The following is a 20,271-nucleotide window of genomic DNA, read 5'->3' as shown; positions in this document are numbered from 1 at the left end:
GGCAGAGTGGGAAAAACATTCATACCATTCAGCCTCCAAGGTGTAATTCCGAGTCAGAGATACAAGAAAATTCTGACAGCTGTGATATCTCCCACTTGGTGAGAACTAGTGTCAACATACCGGTGGCATAATGACTGCAAAACTGCCATCGTTGGCAATTACATCCATATAAAATTCAACAACAATGCTAACACAATCAGTTCAGCCAATTATACACTTGCTCTATCTGGTTTCACTCGTTCGAGAGCAAATATGTATACTATTTCTCCAGTATCACTACAAGGCCACGAACTGGTGTAAGCATCTTGGAATAATGCCTAAACATTCCTAAACTGGAATAACATGAGGTTTTCCCATTCTTCCCATTGTACCAACAATGTGTGTCCAAGGATAAAATTACTATTTTTGTTTTTCCAAGATCATTCCTGAAGCTTCCATTTGCAATTTAGGTTAATGTTTTGCGTCTGTCAGTAGCTTCTATACGGTCTTTGTGCATTGTGAGGAAAATGGGTCTTTCACAAAAACCTGCATAGAATTTGTAGTGTAGTGTGGAATTGGGGCCCATTTCTTCATTTAGTCATGTCTATATTTCCCGAAATGCCAGCTGCCAACACTATGTCTGAACCTGCTGCACGCTGAAGGTGTTTTTCAGGTCAGGAAAATAAAAGCATCTCCTCCTTAGAATGCAATATGCTGTGTGTTTGCTTTGCATTATGGTCCGTTCAGGCTACTGACACTCTTATCTGTGCGTCTACATTAGATTTCTAGCTGCATGACTGTTGAACATCAAAGCAGACAAGTCAGTGAAGAAAGGAGATCTGGCTCTTTGATTCCCAGTAACTGACTGCAGAACTTGGCATTTACTTCTGATGTTTTAGATAGCTCGTTTCTTTCAGCTACCACTCTGTATTTTAGCTCCATTTGGAAAAAGCTCGACTATTTTCATGATATGCACCCGCACAACAAGTTCTCTGCAGCTTTAAGAAAAACAAACCAAGCAAAGAAGGTCATAAATTGCCACTAGATGTATGATTTTAACTGTGTAACATATTTGTTTGCTGCTATATTTTGTAACTGACACATTCCTGTTTTACCTTTTGTGCCACTTGAGTCACCCAGTGGGAGGTGCAGTTGCTGAGGTCTGGGCCTTTGGAGCACCAGGTCCCTGCCACAGTGCAGAGGAAGGAAGCGATGCCTGCAGTGGAGTACAGAATAAGCACAACAGTTGGAGAGAAGCCAAACCCTTGCTCAAATACAGTTTCTCCTGCTGATCCTTCATTCATACAGACTCTCTGGTGCGGGAAACTGGAAACTGTTAGGCAGGAACAACGATTTCCAAACAATTTGAAAGCGTGCAAGCTTTGTGTGGTCGACACAAACAAAACAAAACTGTCTGAGGGATACTAAAACACTATCAGGTTCGGCCATAGCTTGGACAAAACTGACAGAAAAAACAATGGACTCTGATTTGTTATTACCTGTAAGTATTTCAGAACAGTAAACATTTCATAGGCTCCCATACTATGCAAGTCTAAATGAAACACAGGATAACTACTAATGAATGCCTCTGGACTGACAACAGCGACAGCACACTGTATGGAACACAAGACTCATTTCTTTTTCACCCCCGCAGTCAAAACATCATCTCTTTTTTGCTTTCATCGTCCAATAGCCCTACTTTATATTTTGACAGTCCTGTCAGTCTCTGTGATGGGGTGTTAAGGTAACTTGTGAGAGATTCCTGTGTGAGTATCACTGTCAACTGAACTGCTATAACTGTCATCAGCACAATGTTCCTCTTGCTGGTGACTTCCTACGCTGATTTTGAATATAAAGTGTGAATATAAAGTCTGAATTTTTGAGACAATTAGCGGACTTTAGGAGAGTTTGGTAGAGCTTTGTATTTCATAATTTCCTTCATTAGTTTCTGTGCTTTGTTAGGCTGGCAACGGCATTTTTTTTTTCTCTGTGCATTCGCACTGCAAGAAATTAGACACAAACAGGAAAACTTTACATTATACCATTATATTAAAACAGAGATGGGTTACCTATTTTTGGGACAGGCGAGAGGCTCTAATCAAGCTAGATTATAGTTTCAAATTTGACATACCCCCTAGCTGGAATGTCACTAACTCGCTGCGATGATGGAAACAGCACATTAACAGCTAAATAAGCACAAATAAAGTAACAGGGACATTTTCACACATTTTGTCAGGATCTTTGAAGTTTTGTTTTTAATCATTTGTATGCTGAAAGTGTGATTCTGAGGCTCTTTGTAATGTTTGATTGTTAATGGAAAAAACCCGCTATTCCTGTTTACCCCCTACAGGGTTTAGTGGCAAATAATCAAGACGATTAAAAATTACTGAACTTACACAAGATGAAAATAGCAGAAACACATGCACATGTTCATACAATCAAATATTATTGCCCTTACGCATTCCAGCAACAAGGACGGGCTCCGACTATGCATTTTGTCTTTTAACTTCCTGTCTACAACAGAAGCATATGTTGTGTTGCCTTACATTATAGCAGATATTGAACCAGTTTGATAATATAAATGTTAAGTGTGAATAACTGAGCTGGAAAAAAGAGAAACTTTTCCTACAGCAGTGTGACAAACATCAACCGATATTTACGGAGAGGCGCTAATTAGATCTCCCACACAGCTCTAGGATCAGCTGGTCATCTTACTGTTATAGTAGTCATTGTGACTGATTACTGTGTTGGTATTTGTGTTTTACAATGTGTTTATAACAATATGGCATTGCAACAGAAGCTCTCACAATCACAGAGGAGCTTCACCTTGTTAGTCCAGTTTTCAATCATATGGGCTTACTATTATGTAAAAAACTGATTATACAAAATTATATTAATAATAAGACAGTGCAGTTTGTTAAATCAACACAGTGGCAATTTCTGACAGTGCAGCTTCTGGTGTAGGTTAATTGGACAGCATCATGTTTTAGGTTGAGCTATTGTTTTTTGCTTTGTCAAAATTCCACCCACTTGCACCTCCTCCAAAGCACACAAATTAAAAAACGTCTGAACGCCACAACTCACCAGCAAGTTTGAAAGGTATGTTTTCTTTTTTTTTAAAAAAAAACTAAAATTATGCCATCCATCACAGCCAAAATCTGTGAAAACAGAAATTATCATCTGATTTTCAAATTTCCAAAGGTCCTTGGATAAATCATGTGTGATGAACATTTCCATCAGAAAAAATAACCACATCTAAGCTGAAGATAGTGATGTTTCATTAGAACCACTTCATTCTACACGTGTCTCAATTAAATTTCTAAAATAAACCATTCGCACTAAGCAGATCCTGTCAGAAACATTAAACTTCAAACCTCTCAGCGCAACTGGGGAGCCGTTAAGGACTGAGACCAACAGTCACATGATCAGAAAACAGTAAAACTGGCTGAACTGCAGGCTGCAGAGAGGAGAAGTTCTGTACAGGTTGTAAAAATGTAAGTACTTCAATATGTACAGCCTGTGAAGCAACCCCAATTTATGGCGTGATAACTGTAGAATACAGCGCAAATGACATTTTTGTGTTCTTGCTACTTGTGGCTATGATTGTGCTGCTTCCATAGAGATACAGGATTTATATATTGCAGTGAAAAACAAGCCCACAGTTGAGTAAAAATGTGATGCCCAGAAACTGCTAGGGGTGAGGAGGATTAACACTTTACAACACATGTAAAACAACAAATTGTCTCTTTAACGTTCTGTTTATGTACAGGTTAAGCAAACTAGGTACAGCGCGTTAATTAATGAGCTTTAGAGGTGCTGGTGGGCAGGCTTTCATACTAGCTGTTTCCAGGGCACAGACATGTGAGTGGTATCGATCTCAAATCTAAATTAGAGGAGAGTCTGATCTATCCAAACATATTATGTGTTTGCACTTATGAAACTTTTCATAACATTAGCAGTCCATGAATGTTCTGTATAGCGCGAGAATCCTGCAGGCAGAACAGTGGGTGGAAAAATAGTTTTAAATATTTATGTGTATTTATAAAACATAATGTAAATTTAAAGAAAAATTTCCTTTCCAAAAAGGTATAACATGTCATCAGTATGTGTCAAACACCATCAGGTGTTAGCATACCTCTGGTCCCTTTAGGGCAGGGCCTCTCCACAGTGCTTCCAGTGTGGGTCTGGGGCCAGTCGATGGCTCTCCTCCTGGTCGCCTCACAGAAGCGTCTAGGCGTCGGTGGAAGCTCGGGGACGGTGGGCTCTGCTGTACTTGAGCCTCGACTGTCCTCGAACGGGTCCCTCCCGTCTCTTGGATCCGCTCCTGCTGCCGTGGTGTCACCCTGCCCCTTCACAGTGGACGCAGCCGTGGTGGTCGCAACTGAGGTGGTCTTCGGTATGGACGGCGAGATGGAGAAATCTTCAATGGCTGGCACTAGAACGAGAGAAGAGTGAAGCTGTTAGAGCTCAAGTCATAAATGTCCTCTCCTTGAACTCCCGTCAGTTGCAGCAGTGTGGGGAGCTGCAGCTGTTTCGAGTCCCGTGGCTTGTTGGTATTGCTAAAGTTACTGCTGCCCATAATTCCTGCAAATAAAAAGCTTCGCACAGCTTCCACCTCGTTCCTGCTCCTTCACTAAACAAAATCAAGGCAAACCTGCCAACGCGACACTAAATCTATCTATCGCTATTTATAGTTTACTTTGGCCCATAAATAAGACAAGCAGTAGCGGTGCTATCCTTTGACATAGCCGTGATTTCCTCCCAACAGAGTCAGTACCTTGGGCTGATTAAATGTCAACAATGAAGACAAAGCCTGCCTGCATTTTACTTTTTTTCTGCCTAGTTCATCTCTCTCACTTTGATAAAGCTGGTGTGCGGAAGGAGAACTGCGCTGCTCCGAGCAAAAACCATACATCAGCAATAATGCGATTCCACTGTATTCAATCCACGCCTACCCTGCAAAGCAAATCTACGTGTGAATGCGCACACGCACGTGTGCAAGTGCGCTTGTGTTTGCTCCATCGCTCAGGTGTGTTTCTGCTTTAAACCACAGCGTGCGCACAGATGGATATCTGCTGCAGAGAGCCTGAAGATAACTAGCAAATGAGAGCAGAAATGGGAAATCTATAAATTTTATACAGTATGAATAGCCAATATGAATAAAAACACAGTGCATGTTTGTGTGTATGCGTGGGAGTGTCTACATGGATGTACTTGTCTCCTGCATGAATGATCATACATTTTTACCCACAACCACCTGATTGTATTTGGAGATAAAAGCAGCTTCCCACAGTGAGGTCTGCCGTTGTGAAAGGTCTTTAGGTTCCCTGGGTGCTTCTGGAAAAATGCAATATCATACTATCTGACACTCCATCATCAGACACATATCTCCATTTCCTGAGAGAGAATGGTGACAAAGCCCACATTTCACGTTTCACACGAATCAGCCAGATCTTTGCTTTTTCATTCCAGTGAAATATTTGAGTTTATTACAAAGCTGATATCTGGCGATGTGGTCAGGAGGCCACAGCAGGGAGGGAATGGTGTTCGTGTGATGCTCACTATAAAAAAAAAACAAAAAAACCCCAAGACACCCTACAGAGAGGCTGAATTGTGACATTTTACTCAGTGACCTTTTCCCCTGGCAGGAGCCCTGGCTAATTACCTTACACTCATTCAGTCATTGTGTGTCTGTCACCCAGACATTCACAGGTTGGCCAGGCTACAAAAGTAACAGCTGACAAGTGTGGTTAGTATGAGCACCCACAGCTATGAGGGTGTTCAGAATTACTCCAAGGCAACAGGTTAAGAACGACAAAAAGGAAATGACCAGGTATTTCAAACAGTCCGAGGTCTATTTCTTCCCTAACCCTTCCCAAACAGATATATAACTCTGTGTAACAGCATAACAATGCCGCATTCAAAAATAAGTTTTCAAAATATATTATGTACTGCCAGTGGAGATTTTATTGACTCAGGAAAAGTGAGATGATTCATAGGCTGACTCCACTGATTCAATATACGCATATAATGCAATACTAGGGCAAGTGTAATTGGGTTTCAGATTATTAAACCTCTCCATACCTGAGTAAACTTCTGCTTTCCCACAGGCTGATATAAGCCCTAATATGCATCTGCCTGAAACAGCATGCTTGCATTACCTGATTAACCTGATTGGTCCAACTTAAGAGTCCAAAGCCCTGTACCACCCACGTTTCAGTGCACACTATCATACAGTATCAAGAGATATTTTGGTCTGTCTTGGCCATTATTTTTCATGTTTCTTCGTCAATCTGGCAAATGCAAATGCTTTTGAACAGCATATATCATCATTGGTGACTCAGTCATTTAAGAGGTGCTGTAAATGGGATTATAAAGTGCAAGGTAAAGAAAAAAAATATGTTTCTTCTGCATGCAACAAATTAGCATTTTCATTATCGACTAATCAGACGATTATTTTCTTGATTAATCTTTCAGTCTTGAACATGTCAGAGGTGCCAAAGGTGACGTCTTCAAATTGACTGATGTTTTATTTGAGCGGCAGGCTGAAAAATAAGAACATTCGATTTATCATCACCGAAGGCTAAAACAAGTTAATATTCACATTTTGAACCAGACTGGGAGCTGGAGCCAATGAATTTTTTAAAATATTTTCGTTATTTCCAAATGATTAACCAGCCTAAAAATCTAATTTCTTGACTATTTAACTGGTCCCTTTTGGGATGAAATGATTAATCAAGAAATTCATCAGTTGATGTGGAGAAATTTAACAAATATCCTGAGAATATTTCAAGCAGAAGGGGAAAGAAATCTGGTTCTAGCTTTAACAACAGGGTGAGGATTTCCTGATTTTCTCTGTTTATTCCATTGTAAATTTAGTCTTTTTGAATGAACTAAATAACCAATTTCAAGAGATCAGCTTGGGTTTGTGGAATATTGTGATGGCTGCTGTTCACTATAATGAAAATATATAAAAAATGAAAATAATCATTAGCTGCCTCCCAAATTCCATTAATGACTCACAAAATCCACTGAGATATGACCGTAGGACCATTAAGACGACATATTCTATTCAAGCTTATAAAGGAAGCAGCAAATTAGCTTTTTTCCCCGACAATTAAAAATGTTTCTGAGTTCATGCCATGAGACACTTGGTCATTCTCTCATGTTCACTCTTTCAGGCAGAATCAGAAACTCATATTGATTTAATTAGCAGGGGCACTCAGACATTGACTGATTTAATTTTTTTTTTAAATCAAAGATGAGATAAATTCTTTGTGGATGTTTTCAGTCACCGCGTCTTGGGTAATCAGAGTGTGATTACGAAGACCATCAAGAACATTAAATATACAACATATCTGTTTAATCCTACATCAAGTAATGTGTTTGTCTGATGTCGATGCATTTGTGGGCTTATTTTGATGCCTCTGTACCGGGCACGCTGCAATTTTCTTTTGATTGCGAAGAGCAAATTTTCATCCAGTAAGAGCTCTGTGTCCTTTGATAGCACTCAACCAAGAGAGGACTGCACCAATTAGCTGCCATTTCTCCCAAGAGGCAGTGAAGTCGCTCTTTATGGGCAATCTGACACCAAAGGCATACTGTTGCCATATGCTGAATAATACCTCTTGTAAATAATAGAAGACTTTGAGAGTGAACACTTGAAAAATGGCTGTCACCCGAGTCTAAACAGAGTGTGTAAATTAAAACAGAGTTAAAAGGAAGGAGAACCATTATGCAAGATCATCAATCAAGACATCGGAGATGAAACAGAATTAGTTTTATCACTTTATAGCCCCCCAGAGCCATTAGCGTATCTGCGAGGGAGATGACAAAAAATATGAAACCATAATCAGATGATCCGGGGTCTAGATATTCTGTTTGTCCTTGCTTTTGTCTCTTACACCACAGCACTAAAAGAGATGTTTTATCTCCAATTACACACATAGAGCCAGAGCAATAAAAACTATCTACCTGTCCATACAAATGGCAGGATAAATGGATCATAAGCCGCCTAATACCTGCTATTAGGGAAGAGCGATGACAACTCGCAGCTAAATCAAGCTGTTATAAGTGGTTTAATTTTTTGATGATGAATCACTTACAAGGCTAATCCTCCCAGTACAATAACGAAGAGACACGTATAGCTGAAAGGAAATATCGTATAGGCAGAGCTCTGTTTAAAATCATCCGGAAATTAGCCAGGGTCTGATTGCACTATTAAAGTCTGCAAATCAATCAGCGTGCTCCTGTCGCCTTTTTACCTCTGATGTTTGCTGTCCTCGAACTGAGAAGCAGCTGAATCAGATGGATGCCGCTGGAAGATGAGTGGAGAAGCCTGTTTCAGTTGGCAGGGATCCATTTCTAAACCACATTAAATGGAAAGTGAATTTCCCACTGTTGATCCAAATGAAAAAGAAAACAACAGCTGCGGTGTTGTTGTTTTTTTTCTTTTCATTGCACTGTGAACATGCCCAAATGCAAGAACAAGAGAAGAGCATGGTAATATGGAACAGTAAATATAGGGTTATATCCAGTTTAGGTTAGCTTAGCATAAGAAATGGAAATAGGGGAAAAAGCTAGCAGACGAAGTCTGCTTTGTTTAATCTGCAAAAATAAATAAATAAAAGAAAAAGGCTATGGTGGGTTAGGGGCCTGACTATTTCCTGGCCAGGTGCAATCACCTCTTGGAATATCCTCTGGGTGTGTGGCAGTGCTCAGGGAAACATCCACTGTATAACCCCCCGTAAAACAGCAAATTGTCTTTGTACACTTCAGTTTTGTACAGATTAAACGAACAAGTAACGTACCGTGTTAATTACCAGTGCTGGGCACATTACTTGAAAAATGTTCTCAGTCACTCAACACATACACCAAATCCTCCAAACCCAAATGTCGCATATATCACATACATCAAAAACGAGACACTGTGGTACAGTCAACAGCTATCTTAACGTTAGCCCTACTGACGAGGCAGCTGGGTTCAGATAACCTCTAACTCTGAAGCACGCCGATGTATTGTTGAACGTAGGATTACCACAACAGTGGTCAACGTTAGCAAGCGAGCTAACAGGCAAATTAGACAACTTTGAACTTACTGAGAGTAACAGCTCTCCTCTTTTGGTAGAGACTAGCTAGCGCATCTCGGACGGTCTCAACCAAACTGTACTGTAATTTCAAATTGTCATCTCACTACAAGTGACTTAAAAAGTAATCATAATATAGTATGTATGACTAAGTTATGCAGTAATGCTCAACACTGTTAATTCGCATTAATTAGTGGACAGAGGCTAGCTGTTTCCAGACCTTGTGCTAAGGGTATTTTAGCTTGACTCAAGAATAAGACTCACAGGATAAGAGCTGTGTAACAGCTACAGTTGGTCTTTTTGCCTCTTTACCTAGAGCCAGTGCTGGTAATTAATGACAGAGAAACAAATCCCACAAGACATGAATTTTACATTAGGCTGTTTATATGCACTCATGCTGCTCTGCTTCATTCAAGCCTACGTGACGGGAGCACACAGCAAGGCATGGAAGGTAAAGGCCCACAAGACAAATCACGTGCAGCTCCAACGCTGTGGAACACGTCCTTATTTCTGCTAAATGAAAAAAAAAAAAAAAAAACTCAGGCCATTGAGAAATTGTTGCAGGGCTCCCTGCTTTATTGGCATTTGTTCTTTTAAGAGCAGAAGACAGAAAAAGCTCTGCTGGACATATCCGGTGTCTGTGTGGGGTAATTTATGATCCTGAAACTGAGCACTGTGGAGCAGCAGACATAGCGCTGTCATAACTAGACGGCCTGAGTCAGAGGAAGGTGGCAAAGCAGCTCACACTGAAGACACACGCACGCAGAGGGGAAGATGTATGCGCAGACAGAAATAAACTCGTAGCAAAAACACTCCAAAACTCTCTATCATCTGCAGCTACAACGTCCACTTAAACAATTTCCCTCTATAATCTCGCCAGCGTTGATCCATGGCAAGACGCAGAACAATTAGAGCCCCTGCAAATCTCCTGACTCCTTTACTCTAGGCTCTATTTCTGTTGCCGAACATGATGCTTCAGAGGGTGGAACACAGGCTTAGTGCATGATACATCTATAAATGTCCTGCGTCTTGGAGGCTCACCTGGATGCGTCGTTCATGGAAGTAAAGGCGAACCAAAGAGCAGTGAGGTGCACAGCTGAGTTAAGCCACAAAATGGCTGAGCAGAAGAAGAAAAAACATCAGCTTTGTGACGAGGTAGCTATCGTGTGGCATGGATATGAAACAGTGTTTCTTCTTGACATTAAAGTTCAGCTCAGAGCCCACTTGTGCTTACCGTTACCAGATTACACTGAGTGGCAAAGCCTTTCGGACAAAGCCATTAATTTTATGCCTCTCGTCTTTAAGGCCTCAGATCAATGCTACCTCAAAGACAAATTAATTTTCTCCTTCTCTCCTTGTTAGTTTGAAATGCTCAAGGCAATTACTGGCTCCTCTGATTGTTTTTTTTCTTCTTTTTTCTTGAATTCATTGGACTGAAATCAGTTAATGCCTTTGCACATCACAGAGAATACATTACTGGTGTCCCTCTAAGTTTTCCAACAGCGGGCACTTAGGTGTGCTTTTTATTGGCATGCACCACTTCTAGAGAGACCTCTGAGGCGCTAGACTCTCTAAGTATTGATCATTGCTGTTTTGTGTTCACAATGCATTAGCAGAGAACCGGCATTTTCTTTAAATGCGTGTGAATTGTTTGGAACAATAAGCGGAAAGATCAATATGGGGAATGATTGTGGCTAATCACTTCAACCAGGGCCAGAATTAAGAAACCTGCAACGCTACAGACACTCCACATAAGGTAAAGGAAATACCGGCAAGTTGCTAAAGTCAATTATTTCTGCTTTGATCACTTTGCTAAAACTCCCTTAATATAAACCCCTAATCCTGCTGGCACTTCAGAGTCGCTCTAGGATGAGTATTACAGCCAAGGTTGAAGCTTCTGACAGAAAAGGACACAGACGCTCATTGTGTTACATGAGTTCTACAAAGGAGCGAAATACACTGGGTTTGGTGTTCGAGGTAACTTCACTCTGTGGTCGATGAATCTTAATGGGCACAATTAATTTCCTTTACGCCTCAAGTGCCCCTCAGTTTCAGAGAGAGAGACATTATTTCAGCACCATTAGATTACCCTGCAGAATGGGTTGTTTAATTCAACGCCATATCATGGGCAGCAATAAATCCTAATAGCTACACAGTAAAGAAGTTAAAGGTGTAGATCTGACAAAACCTAATAAACAAGAACCAATTATTTTCAAGTGCCATTCACAAAGCCAGGCGTGCTGCTGGTGGCCGGGGCATCTCGAGATGCCTCCTCCCTCCTTCCTGAGCACACAAATATTTCAAAATGTTCCCATACGACACACTTAATGATGCAAAGTGACAAGTTCTGCTGCAAAGGTGCATTTCTGATTGGATTCCAATAACAAAACAGTGGTGGGAAAACGGGTTCTCAGAATAATGAGTGAAATCAACGACTTATGTTCTGTTGGGTTCCTTGATTAAATGCACTGTTCCTGCAGCAAGGGGCAACACTAAGCCTATGTGGCATTTATGTTTACCGAGGCATTACAGTAGCTGAGAGAGCACATTAAACCCTTCACTGAAAATGCTCTGTGATGGCCACTTTCCTCCTCTCCCTGAGCCTCTTTTGAGACAAGGAGGGTAATTATGATAATTCAGTTGTTAATTACATTTACATACATCACGACGTGAACAGTTGAGAAGGCAGTTTGCATGCGTGGAGAACTCATTAAAGTTTGAGTATTTTTCATATGTCCTCTAACATACCCTTAATTGAGGCTTTGGTTGTTCAGCAAAACAGACACAAACTTGGAGCCCCCTGGGGTGTCGAGTTATCATGCTGGGGAGATTCCAGGGAACGGCAGGAAAACAAACAGACATGTTGACAAGAGGCCAGAGTTCAGGAGCACACAGCCCCCATTGAGACATCAACGCCAAATCCCCCTCCTTCAACAGCTCAGGTCAAGAATCAGATTTCCTCCGGGCAACCCCCTCCTGAATATCCAGAAGTTAAAAATCATAACCTAATCCAGACCAGTGCTCGGGGGCAACCTGAGCCTTTAACGTAACGTGAAGTCGGGTCAAGCTCCTTGTTTCCACACTTCATACAGGAGACTTAGCCTGCCTCCGTGGGGTAAGGTAGCTGCAGTCAGGTAATTAAGCCCATCATCACTTTAATGCAAGGTCCCTCTGTGATGACACGTACGTCACCTCTCAGCACTTCACAGATTAATTTAAGCCCCCTAACCGCCTGACAAGATCCTTCACTGTAATTGATCTCTCGTCCCAGCTATTCTTCTACTCTGATTCACCATGTGGCACATAACTCACACTCTTCAGCCTGGTGGTTTTAGAAATATTATGCCACAATAGGATGGTGATTATCTCCCGATCTATTGTGAAAAATGGCTTCTGTGTAGTTGATGAGGTAGCCATGGCAACACAACTTCAAATCCCAAGGTAAAGAGGAAAGGATAACCTCTGTTATACTGAGCATAATACTTCTCAAACACACACACATATATATATATATCTATATATTCATAACAGTTTTGGATAAGGCCTGAGATTAGAGAATTTGATAGGGTCCAAGCTTCAGGTGGAATGAGTGCGTCAGCTCGCCTCATGGTAATAAAGAAACAGGCTTCTGAAGCAGTGTGATTCCACTGGGAGCTATCCCTCATTCCAAGGTGAATCTGTAATTTCTGTCTGCAAATGAGCCCTTTCCCCAAGACTAACACAACCCTCTTTTCTTTATCACACCTGAACTGCATCCAAAATTAAAAGGCAGCCATCTGTGACATGCCACGCTCAAACCAAACAATGGAGGAATTACACAAAGACAATGGACTGAAAACAAAAAAAAACACGGAGCAGCGCTCACCTTCAGCAGGATCCGGAGGCCCGAAGTCCAGGTCGTAGCGCAGGATGTAAAAGTTATTCCACACGTATAGCTGGTTGTCCCTGGGGTTGTAATCCACAGCGGTGATGTACTGGTACTGGTTGGGGAAGAGGATGTCAGTGTACTCGCCCTGGCTCAGCTTGGTATTGTAGATGTAATCAATTTGGCTCCTGCTGGCCTCGCTCTCATTCTCTTCGTAGGTCGAGCGCACCACATGAAGCACGCCGCACACCATGAAGGCGTTTGAGGCAGAGCGCTTGTCGTACGCCGTCTCCCATGTGGCCTCAAAACGGAGAGTGTATGGGTTTAGCTGGCTCACCACAATGCGCCCATTGTTCTGCTCCGTGGCGTAGATTACCCATAAGCCCCTCTCGTCTACCGCCAGGTCAATGTCTGTCTTGCCGCCCCAGCGATAAGGTGAGGTGTCGTGATAGTTGGCATTGTTAACGATAGCCTCGCCGCTTTTGATGCGAGTGCGCAGGTCGAACTTGACAATGTTGCGAGTGCGTTCCTTGTTAAAGAAAATGGCGCCATCATAGGCGACGAAGCCTGTCCCGTCAACCCGGTGGGGCAGTTTATAGGTGGTCGTCTGGCGACCATTTTTGAAGTCCTCCAGGGAGGCATATTCGATGAGGGTGTCAGTGCGGTACGGCGTCCAGGGCATGAAGAAGACTTTGTCACCGGCCTGCAGAGGGTCTTTGCACCACGACCCCGCTTGCTGCTCGGCCTCAAACAGGAAGGTGGCGTCTCCTACACCCTTCAGAGTCCCAGGACAAATGAAAACTAGTGACAAAGAAGAGAGTGAAACAAAAAGGCAAAATATTTTAAAACATACGTAACACATCAGATGTGCATCATTGTCGCTGCTGTACAACTCAAGTGCAGGACAAAAAGATCAGGGACTGTGAATTTGGAGGAATCTTTTATCTAGTGCTTTTGAACTATTGCTAATGAATAGGAAAAAAAATAAATAAATGTGTCATCGTGATTATTCAGAATGAGAAATGTGAGGATAAAAGAACTTGCATCTCAAGGGTCTGCTGCTACAGGGACAAAACTAAACAAAGTGTGAACGAAAAAGGGAAAAATCCTGCAAATGAAAGACAAGGGAAATGGGAGAAGTACAGGTCACACCTTTTTCAAACCAGCCTGTCCCTGATGTCAAATGCCACATGAACAGCTGGGTATATGGACACACTGCACATGCATACTCACATGACTGAGGTCATAAACCAAAATGAAAACGGAACGGACTTCACATCTTGTGATAAGAGTGAACAACAGGTTGTCGATGGTGGTGGCGGCAGCAAAGCAGAGGTAAAATGAAAGTGGAGGTTGGGGAATAGACCGAACAACAGTGGTAAAGGATTTTCACTAGTTCTGTGGCAAAAGACAAGAGAAACCACTGATGGGTGAGGGAGGTCATGGCAAGGTTCCCATTTAGATGGTTTTCAAATAATTGGTTGTAGATAAAAAAAAGGGACACAGTGAATTCTTGTTTTCAAACTTTTTTGTTTTGTTTTTCTTAGTCATGCCAATCCCACTCAGCCATCACTGCTATTTCACATCACGTGCTATGGGTGCAGCAGATTTGGGCCAAGCAAACTAAGAATATATATACAGAACTACTCATTCTTCAAGAGTTAATACAGTGCTAGGCAAGAGTCGCTGGAACAAATCAACACCGAACAGTTGGTGTTTTCTTCCACATTGTGAGAACAAAAAAAAACAACAAAACAAAACAAAACGTGGATGTCACTTGAAATTCTGCTTTTGAAATTCATTTGGACTCCATGGGTGCAAACAATCCTCCTATGGGTTTAGCATTTGACAGGAGAGGCAATCAGGAGGGGGAGGAGACGTGAGGGGAGCTGTACTCAACACCACAGAACAAGGAGCCAGAGGGGAGGGGTGGGGACGACCAGACCACTCATTTACCTTTTTGCTCCACTTCTATTTCAGGCATTGGAAAAGAAAGCAAAAAAGAGTGCAAAAGGGAGAGAAAGGTTATCACGAGTCAACTACCAGGTACAAGAGAAGAATTAGTTGGAGGATATGACCATGAGATGAACTGCAGGGCTGCTATGGGAAGAAGAGCTAGGAAAAAAAAAGTTGTTTGTTAGCGAGACGGCCTCTTATCCTAGGATATAAAAACAGACAAGTTATGGCTGGAGACAAGCTATGTGCCATGTTTTCCAGTGCGTTCAACTTTTTATTCCTACCATCTTTAACTGCCAAGAAAATAATGCATTGGCCACTGTTAAAGCAGAATAAATCCCTCTAAAAATGCTTCTCCTAAGTGGCAGGAGAAAAAAAAATCTCCTGGTCATATTTAGATGGATAACATTCTTAGAGAAACAGCACAGGAGTTATTTTTGGCATGTACTGACTGAGGGTGGAATTTGTTCAAACTTTATAAACACAAATCAAAAGTCGATCCCGAACTTGCTCGCCCACACACGTAAAACACGACACGGTGCTAATGTTACAGACCAAACTCTTAAATGAGCCAAAGAGAGCAAGAGCACATGAGATGACTGATGAACAGTCGGCCTAATATGGAGTTTCTTTAGTGGACTGTTGAAGGTGCATACGGTGTGTGTGTGTGTGTGTGGAGGGGGGGGTGAAAGATTGGACGCTAAAAAATGAGAGCAAAGAGGTTAGTCGAGGGGGAACGGGACAGGAGGTGAAAGGGAGGTCTGTTTGAAAGAAGAAAAAAAAGAGGTGAATATTTCTGAAAATGTTTATCATTCATCAATTTAAATACAAAGTACTTTCACAGGCAGGGATGAAGCCTAAAGCCGCTCTCATAAACTACCCTAAAACACCCTTTTAAGGTAGATTAAGTCAAACCAGATACCAGATATAACTAACTCAACAGTACATTTAATTAAACAATTTTCACAGCTTTAGTCTCTAAAGCCGATCCATGACCGGAATACCGGAATTTGGCTAATCTGCAAAAAAAATGCAGAGTCATCTCAGACTTTCAGGATTTTTAGCACTTATACTGTTTTAATCGAATATCCTCTGTAATCTGTCTCCACGTGACATTAGTGAATGTAAGACTGTGGTGTGTCTGATTCTTTATAACCTCTCCTTTATAATCTTAGCAAAAGACAACAGATCTAAAGTCACTGTTATTAAAGCCTTTTAAAGGGTCAGTTCAGCCAAACGACAAGAAAACACATTTTCTCAGTTACCCCCAAGTGATATCTAGTCATGCAGATGGTTTTGGTTTTATTGGCCTCTGGTTTGACATTTCTTCTGCTGCCCAAACAGAGTAGAGGTCATTGGAGTTTTGCTTGTGCTCACAGCAAAAAAACTGGAGGAGCTCTAATCAAAACAGTAAGTAAGACGAACGCAAACTGTTTCTGCAGAAGATTTTGCTGTTGAAATTTCAGTTTTCAATAAAAACCACAAATTTCTTTGTACTGGGGTGGAGGCAGAAATCTCACACGAGCAGGGGAAGGGTTTGATAACACTGTATTGAATCCAATATTAGCTTTCAACATTTGTAAGATATGTGTAACTAAAACTCAAGGAATCAATTTCTACCTACAATCACCTACACTAAAACACTACAGTGGTAAAATGTTAAATATGTATCACTACATTGTAATAACAGGTGTGCCCTACTTAGATTTACACCTTATTATTCTCCAGGGAGGTCTGAGGTGGCGAACACCCAAAGACACGCTGACCTATGATGCTGTTGCTGGCTAGCTGACTAATGACTCTAAGCTCTGAGCTGCTAACAGCTGAATAGCGTCTGAGGGGTGGATGTCATATTATTGGCTCACACTGGTTGGTTAAAGATTTTTTTTTCTACTGGAAGAAAACATGATTGGATTTGGATGTAAGAATACAAAGAAATTGATTTTTTTTTTTGTACTTCTTTTTGGCATTTATTGTTAAACTGGAGTACAATATGACCGGACATCGTGACTTGATCTGAAAAATCTGGGTATTTTGCCAACTTGGAACCGCATCCAAAATGGAAGCAGCTATCAAAACTCAACCCTGAAGGTGGATATCTCCAAACCTGGACAAGGAAAACCAAAACTATCCGCATGGCTGGATTCCACCAGAGGTAATTAAGAAAACAGGCTTTTTTTTGTAATTTTCATCAAATGACCCTTTAAATTACTGCAACACTTTAATGCTTCAGCTGAATTGATCATCATTAATGCCTTCCACACATTTCCAGTTTCCAGTTGCAGTATCATCTGTAAAGCAAACAAGTCTTTGCAACTGAAGAGAGACCGTAGTGACAGCACATCTGTCTATTCTACACACACTTTAAAAACACACAATAAGAGTTCGGTATGAGATTTGGATGGCGATACTTACTATAGGGAACACACTCATACTGGACCTCTAAGTACTTGTAGGTGCCAGGGCATGGATCAGGAAAGACATCAGAGCCAGTGACAACCACACACTGCGTACGGTTGTTGCACCTACAGAAAAAAAAAGATTGACCAGAGATTTCATCATGACTAACCACAGCAAGAGCACTCCGCAAAGACAACATTAATAACACAGAGGGGGAAAAGTTCATTGTTACAGCTACAAAGAAACTGATGAAATCCCAGCCAGGACTGTCACAAATGCATTCTAGTTTAAACCTTGGCAAACAGAGAGAGGAAAGAAAGCATTAAGGAAGAGTAAAGAGTGAGAGAGCTGCTAAAGGCATGTTGGGAATTAGCGATGGCATTTCTTTTCACAGCGTCTTCATATCACTATTGAAAGGGATAACATTCATTAAAACACACACGACAGGTGGCGGCGACTGGAATGATGACTCTGGTAAAACTGGGAGGCTCCTCTGCACGTACGCAGCAGGCACGTGTTTCTACGGGAGGCTGTTTGCCCTCCAGTCTGAAATCGGCAATGAGTTATCAGTCTGATGTGTGGGTTGCGTGCGTGCGTGTGAGTGCGTGCGTGTGTCTTTGCAGATGTTTGCGGGTGCTAAGAAAGTTCAAGTGAAGAGGGAGAGGGGGAGAAAAAAGAGCAGCAGAGGACTGAGTGTGTAAATACTGTATAGGGTGAAATTGGCTCCACTTCAATCAAGCTCACTTGAGGCCGGGGGATTGAGAATAATGTCAGCAGTAACAGAGGCAAACAAGAAAAAATTGGCACCAAAATAAGGACATTCAACAATTTGCAAGCCTGAGATAAATATTTCAAAAGGTCAGTAGCAGTCATGCAAGCTGGACATACATTTCGACATGGGACATGACTTTCAAAGAACCATTAGCAATTGAGGAGGCTTTCTGTCGCTACAGAATGGGACTTTGTCGGACAAAAAACACACAAAACCTTGACCTTGTGCTTTTAACTACGCAGGATGCTAAAGCAGTGAATCAAAAGGTAAATGCATGTACATTAGCCAGCAAGAGACTTGATTTTTCAACGCGCACTCTAAATCCACCTATGCATTTACCCAACAAAACCCTTCCCTTGAAGCTAATGGATTATTAAACATATATATGAACAAAAAGGTGCGAGGTCCATTATGAAGTTAACAAATAGCATCATCAGCGATGGTTTAAACATCACTGACAATATGGTGCCAGCTGCAATTAAGAGATTCGCTTTCATGGCTACTTCACTGCAGTGAGAGCCGCTGTGAGGGAGAAGAGTCGCTGCATCAAAATGTGAACTGACTGACAGCAGAGGAGAGCACTTCAAATACACCCTGAGATATTCTTTTTAATTCAGTGTTTAGAGTTTTTAAGTCTGGCTGACTCTGGCACTGAATAGTGGAAAGCACATTTACTGAAGTGCCGTACAATTTCGAGCTACTATAATTTCAGAGGAAAATTACCCACTACATGTGAGTGGCAGCTATAGCTCGTATAGCGCATGAAGACTTCACATACAAAAGACATGTTTAGCTCATTTAATAGTACGTATGTTTGTGAGGGTATATTTGCTCCACTTCCACCAGCTACAATATTACAATGTTGCTTTCCTGTTGATGCGACAGTGATAATAATCCACTCATAAAATACATATAATATACAGTTTTAAAGGAGCCGTTCAGCATCTTGCTTTTTTAACTTTTGATACTTAAGTACATCACACTGTTAATACTTAAGTATTTTTACTTCAGCATGTCTATTCAGTCAGTTTAAACCTGGTGTTTCTGCACAGCTGTATGTAAAGTCTAGGCTACACTAATTTTATTAGTATTACTTTTTGTAGAATTACAATTAGGAGTCATTTTAGTTAAACCTGATTTAACTTTTTGGGGGTTTTTTGCCACATGGGGACAGTGCAGCAAGCACAACTACAATTGCTTATTTGCACATCCAGAAAACATGAAGCGGCATTAGCTTGCATCTGGAGTCCAGTATTCACTCTCCTTTTAGCTGTTTTCACCAGAAAATCCAAACAATGAGCTGGAGGATATTTAGCTGCAGAGTAGGATGATAATCCTTGGCAGGTTTGTCACTAAAAGTGGCCTTTTCACATCACCCAATGGCATTTGGTCCATTGTTAATATAAAAGAAAAAACACTGTTAAGTGCAGCTTTAAGTAAAAGCCTGCACTTCTGCTCATTCACTTCAGATTGTGAGAATTCACACTGGCATTTATTGTTCTGCAATTTTTAGATGCATCTGCTTTGGAGAAAAGGGAGGTGTTGTTGCTAAGCATTTTGACACGCTTCCTCTGTTTTAAACTGCCACTGAAATCACCGCATGTAATCTCTATTGCACTGAGCGCAATCTCATGGTAGTTAAGTGTTCTGCTTGTTTTCTACCTAAGAGCTGCACCTCTGACCGGGTAAAAGATTTCTTCTGTTAGTTTCACTGGGTCAGAGAATAGGTGGCCATTGAAATAAGGTAATGCAAGCAAGCAAAAAAAGCCTTATTTGGATTATTTCTTTGTTTATGAATAGCTTTTATCCCTACGCTGGTAGAAGACAGAGAGGTTGAGACGACAAGGCCGGCAGACGGAAAGAGGTCAGACGTACCGTCCATTTACAGTACATCTCTGAAAGAACGATCACCTGAATATTAAACACAGGCACAGAGTTTCCACCAGTTCCTACGTACATCTTTCATGCAGCCACTTTTTCTTTTGTCAACAACCTAACATTTCACTTGACAAACCTCTTTGATTTAAATGTTGTTGAAAATCAAGCCATTTGATTCCTGGCTAGCAGTTTCTGTTGTGAGAAATGGGCTGCTGATGAATACTTTTTTGTCACAGTTTCCAAACCAACAAAACTGCCACTCTGCACAGCAGACTTCCTTCTGTTTCTGTCTCCCCAATCTTGTTTAATATGTTTGTTTATGTGTCTTTGGTGCT

At 41.3% G+C, this 20,271-nt stretch overlaps 1 protein-coding gene across 9 annotated transcripts in view; it reads right to left on the bottom strand.

Annotated features, from left to right (window-relative positions):
• Positions 1–20,271, bottom strand: part of LOC139339070 (adhesion G protein-coupled receptor L2-like) — an 85,892-nt gene that overhangs the window by 28,408 nt on the left and 37,213 nt on the right. For 6 of the 9 annotated variants that reach the window (XM_070974515.1, XM_070974508.1, XM_070974511.1 and 3 more), the window contains exons 4-7: positions 17,302–17,411; positions 12,931–13,731; positions 4,115–4,414; positions 1,095–1,195 (exon numbers count right to left, since the gene is read on the bottom strand). In XM_070974515.1, the coding sequence (XP_070830616.1) occupies positions 1,095–1,195; positions 4,115–4,414; positions 12,931–13,731; positions 17,302–17,411 (1,312 nt within the window). Of the gene's footprint in view, positions 1–1,094; positions 1,196–4,114; positions 4,415–12,930; positions 13,732–14,886; positions 14,929–17,301; positions 17,412–20,271 lie in introns of those variants that run through there. The other 3 variants (XM_070974513.1, XM_070974517.1, XM_070974514.1) reach the window with 2 other exon arrangements.

This window comes from Chaetodon trifascialis, chromosome 11 (assembly GCF_039877785.1).
Source record: "Chaetodon trifascialis isolate fChaTrf1 chromosome 11, fChaTrf1.hap1, whole genome shotgun sequence".
Classification (NCBI taxonomy): Eukaryota; Metazoa; Chordata; class Actinopteri; order Chaetodontiformes; family Chaetodontidae; genus Chaetodon; species Chaetodon trifascialis.
Note: the sequence above shows the minus strand (reverse complement) of the source record. Positions and strands in the feature narration are given on the sequence as shown.